Source organism: Musa acuminata, chromosome BXJ3-5 (assembly GCF_036884655.1).
Source record: "Musa acuminata AAA Group cultivar baxijiao chromosome BXJ3-5, Cavendish_Baxijiao_AAA, whole genome shotgun sequence".
In the NCBI taxonomy this organism is placed as follows: Eukaryota; Viridiplantae; Streptophyta; class Magnoliopsida; order Zingiberales; family Musaceae; genus Musa; species Musa acuminata.
The window spans coordinates 12,110,535-12,113,355 of record NC_088353.1 but is presented as its reverse complement, the minus strand read 5'-3'; the positions used below and the strand labels follow the sequence as shown (position 1 = coordinate 12,113,355).

The following is a 2,821-nucleotide window of genomic DNA, read 5'->3' as shown; positions in this document are numbered from 1 at the left end:
AACACAAATCAAATATCACATCTCCCTCGCTTGGCGTACGATGGCCTCGATGGTGAGCGACGTGCGGTGCGGACAAGCCACATCTGCATCGTGCAAGACCACTGGACAATGCAATAAAGTAGAATGGAGAATGGAGAATGGAGAATGGAGTTGGAATGATCCACCCACAGCTGAGGCATCATGCCCTTTTACACCCCACATCGGAAGCCCAAATGCCACGAGTGAGTGCTGTTTAATATAGAAAAATAAAGAGCAAAACATATATGCCCGTAGCGCCACTCTCCACCTTCCCACCACCCCACTCACGTGGGCGTTCGACGATAACGGGAAAAAAACTATCGCTGCCCGGTACAAGTGCCATGCTTAACTCACTCACTGCTTGGACCCGACAAGGCGAGGTGGTGCCGCTTCCCGTCCCACACCCTCATGGCGGCCCCCCGGTCATGTGCACCACCACGGTCTCAGTCTCGAGTTCTGTAGGGACGCTTTTCCAAATCGGATTTGTAAATTTGCGTCTGACATATCCCATCCGCAAGGATTCCGTCTGTCCTCTCGCATACTCACTCTCTTCCACTTGCTCTCATACAGTCACTCCCTTTTCATGCCATCATCAGACAAAATAGCCCAGCTGTACTGCACCTCCTTCCTCCTCGATCAACTTCTGCTCTTCTAATCACTCGACCTTTCCGCCGTCACTTCGTCTCCACCCTCCTTCTTCCGGGGCCTGAGCGCAACACTCATGGCCCCGCATTCCTCTACGATGGCATTGCTCGTTGCCCTCCTCCTCCTCCTCCTACTCCTCATTGCCCTCTCCGTCCCCTCCGCTGCTACATCCGCCTCCCTGGCGGGCGTCAACTACGGACGGGTGGCCAACAACCTACCCCAGCCCGAGTCCGTGCCCCGCCTCCTCGCCTCCATCGGCATCGGGCGTGTACGACTCTACGACGCCGACCCCGCCGTGCTCCGTGCCTTTGCAAACACTGGCATCGAGCTCGTTGTCGGCCTCCCCGACCGCTGCCTCCCGTCCGTGGCCGCTGACCCTGCTGAGGCCCGTGCATGGGCCCGCACCCACATCCAGGCCTTCGTCCCTGCAACCAAGATCGCCGCCGTCACCGTCGGCAATGAGGTCCTCACCGGCACGAACGCCTCCGTCCTCGCCCGCTGCCTCGCCCCGGCCATGGAGAACCTCCACGATGCCCTCGCCGCCCTCAGCCTCGATCGAGACGTCATCGTCACCTCCACCCACTCCCTCGCTGTACTCGCCTCCCCGTCCTACCCGCCCTCCGCCGCCGTCTTTCGCCCGGACCTCCTCCCCCTCGTTCGCCCTCTCCTCGCCTTCCATGCCCGCACCGGTTCCCCACTCTTCGTCAACGCATACCCCTACTTTGCCTACGCGGAGGACCCTTCCGGCGTCGGGCTTGAGTACGCGCTACTCGATCCGGGGGCCGCTGCTTTCAGGGACGCGGCGACCGGCCTCCGCTACGCCAACCTTCTCCATGCCCAGGTTGACGCCATGTACCACGCCATCTCTGCGGCAGCTGCGCCCTCTTCGAAGGGCTGCAGGGTGGAGGTGCGGGTCTCGGAGACGGGATGGCCGTCTGCAGGCGACGCCAACGAGACGGGGGCGACGCCGGAGAACGCGGCCCGGTACAACGGCAACCTGATGCGGCTGCTGGCGGGGCAGAAGGGAACGCCGCTAGTGCCCGGGATGCCGCTCCGAGCCTACGTCTTCGCCCTCTTCAACGAGAACCAGAAGGCAGGGCCGTCCTCCGAGCGCAACTACGGCCTCTTCAAGCCCGATGGCACCCCGGCTTACCAGCTCGTCGGCTTCGCAGTACCCCAGGACGGCAACTCCACGTCCACCGCCGGCATGGGTGGCGGAAGAAGCGGCAGCGGTGAGGGCTCACCCGGTGAGCTGGTCGGGGAGTCCGGGTACTTCAGCATCTCCACCGCCTTGCCGGTACGATCCAGCCGAACCGCACTTGTTTTTTTTTTTCGAACCGCACATTTCTTACACGTATTTACTATATATATCCCACTTTACATTTCCAATTTATTTCTAACTAAGAGGCAATTGGCTACAGAACTTGCAGCAGAGGGTAGCGGCAGTGGCTGCAGCTGCGGCGATCGCAGGAGTGAGTGTGTTCTTGAGATTATTCTGACAGCCCACCCCAGTCTAACCTTGCTGGCGTGCTGCAGCGAAAAAAATAATCCAAAAACAAAACGTTGCTTTAGACAACTTTTGTACGATTTGTAATTTGTAGTTACTCCGCGTTACTCTTTCATCTTTATTTCTTTAGATTACCGTTGTGACTATTCGTCGGTGGTGTTCGTGTTGGCGAAGACGTAATCATAGTAATTTAACAAGGCGACTTGTGGCTGTTTATTTGGATTTTTATTTTTTTTCCTTTTCACTGGTGCCCGGCGCTGGGGAAAGCGTTCCAAATTTTGCATTGTGTGGAGGTTAGTTGTGGTTCACGTGATGCCTCGTAGATTGTGCTCATTGGACGTCCCACCTCCACCCCCCGACGTCATTTTAATGGGCCAAAGCCTTGCAATAGAGAAGGGAACGGGTAATCGTACACACAGAAAACTTTTTATTTATCCTAATCACTTCTAATCTCTTCATATCCCAACCTCTCTTGGTTTCACCTTTAATAATAATATTTTTTATGTCCTTATCCACAACATCTTCTAAATTTTTTACCACCAATCATTTGTCAAACCTGGCAACTTCTTTCGTATAAGAAGATAAAAAATATATATTTTTATATTTCTAAGAAAAGTAAAAGTAAATTATTTATTTTAAGAAAATCTATAT

At 55.0% G+C, this 2,821-nt stretch overlaps 1 protein-coding gene across 1 annotated transcript; it reads left to right on the top strand.

Moving 5' to 3' along the window:
* Nucleotides 1–460: 460 nt before the first annotated feature.
* Nucleotides 461–2,367, top strand: LOC135638520 (glucan endo-1,3-beta-glucosidase 11-like). Its single transcript, XM_065151659.1, has 2 exons — nt 461–1,960; nt 2,085–2,367. The coding sequence occupies exons 1-2, from the start codon at nt 740–742 to the stop codon at nt 2,160–2,162; spliced, it is 1,299 nt and encodes a 432-aa protein (XP_065007731.1). The 5' UTR covers nt 461–739; the 3' UTR covers nt 2,163–2,367.
* Nucleotides 2,368–2,821: the final 454 nt, after the last annotated feature.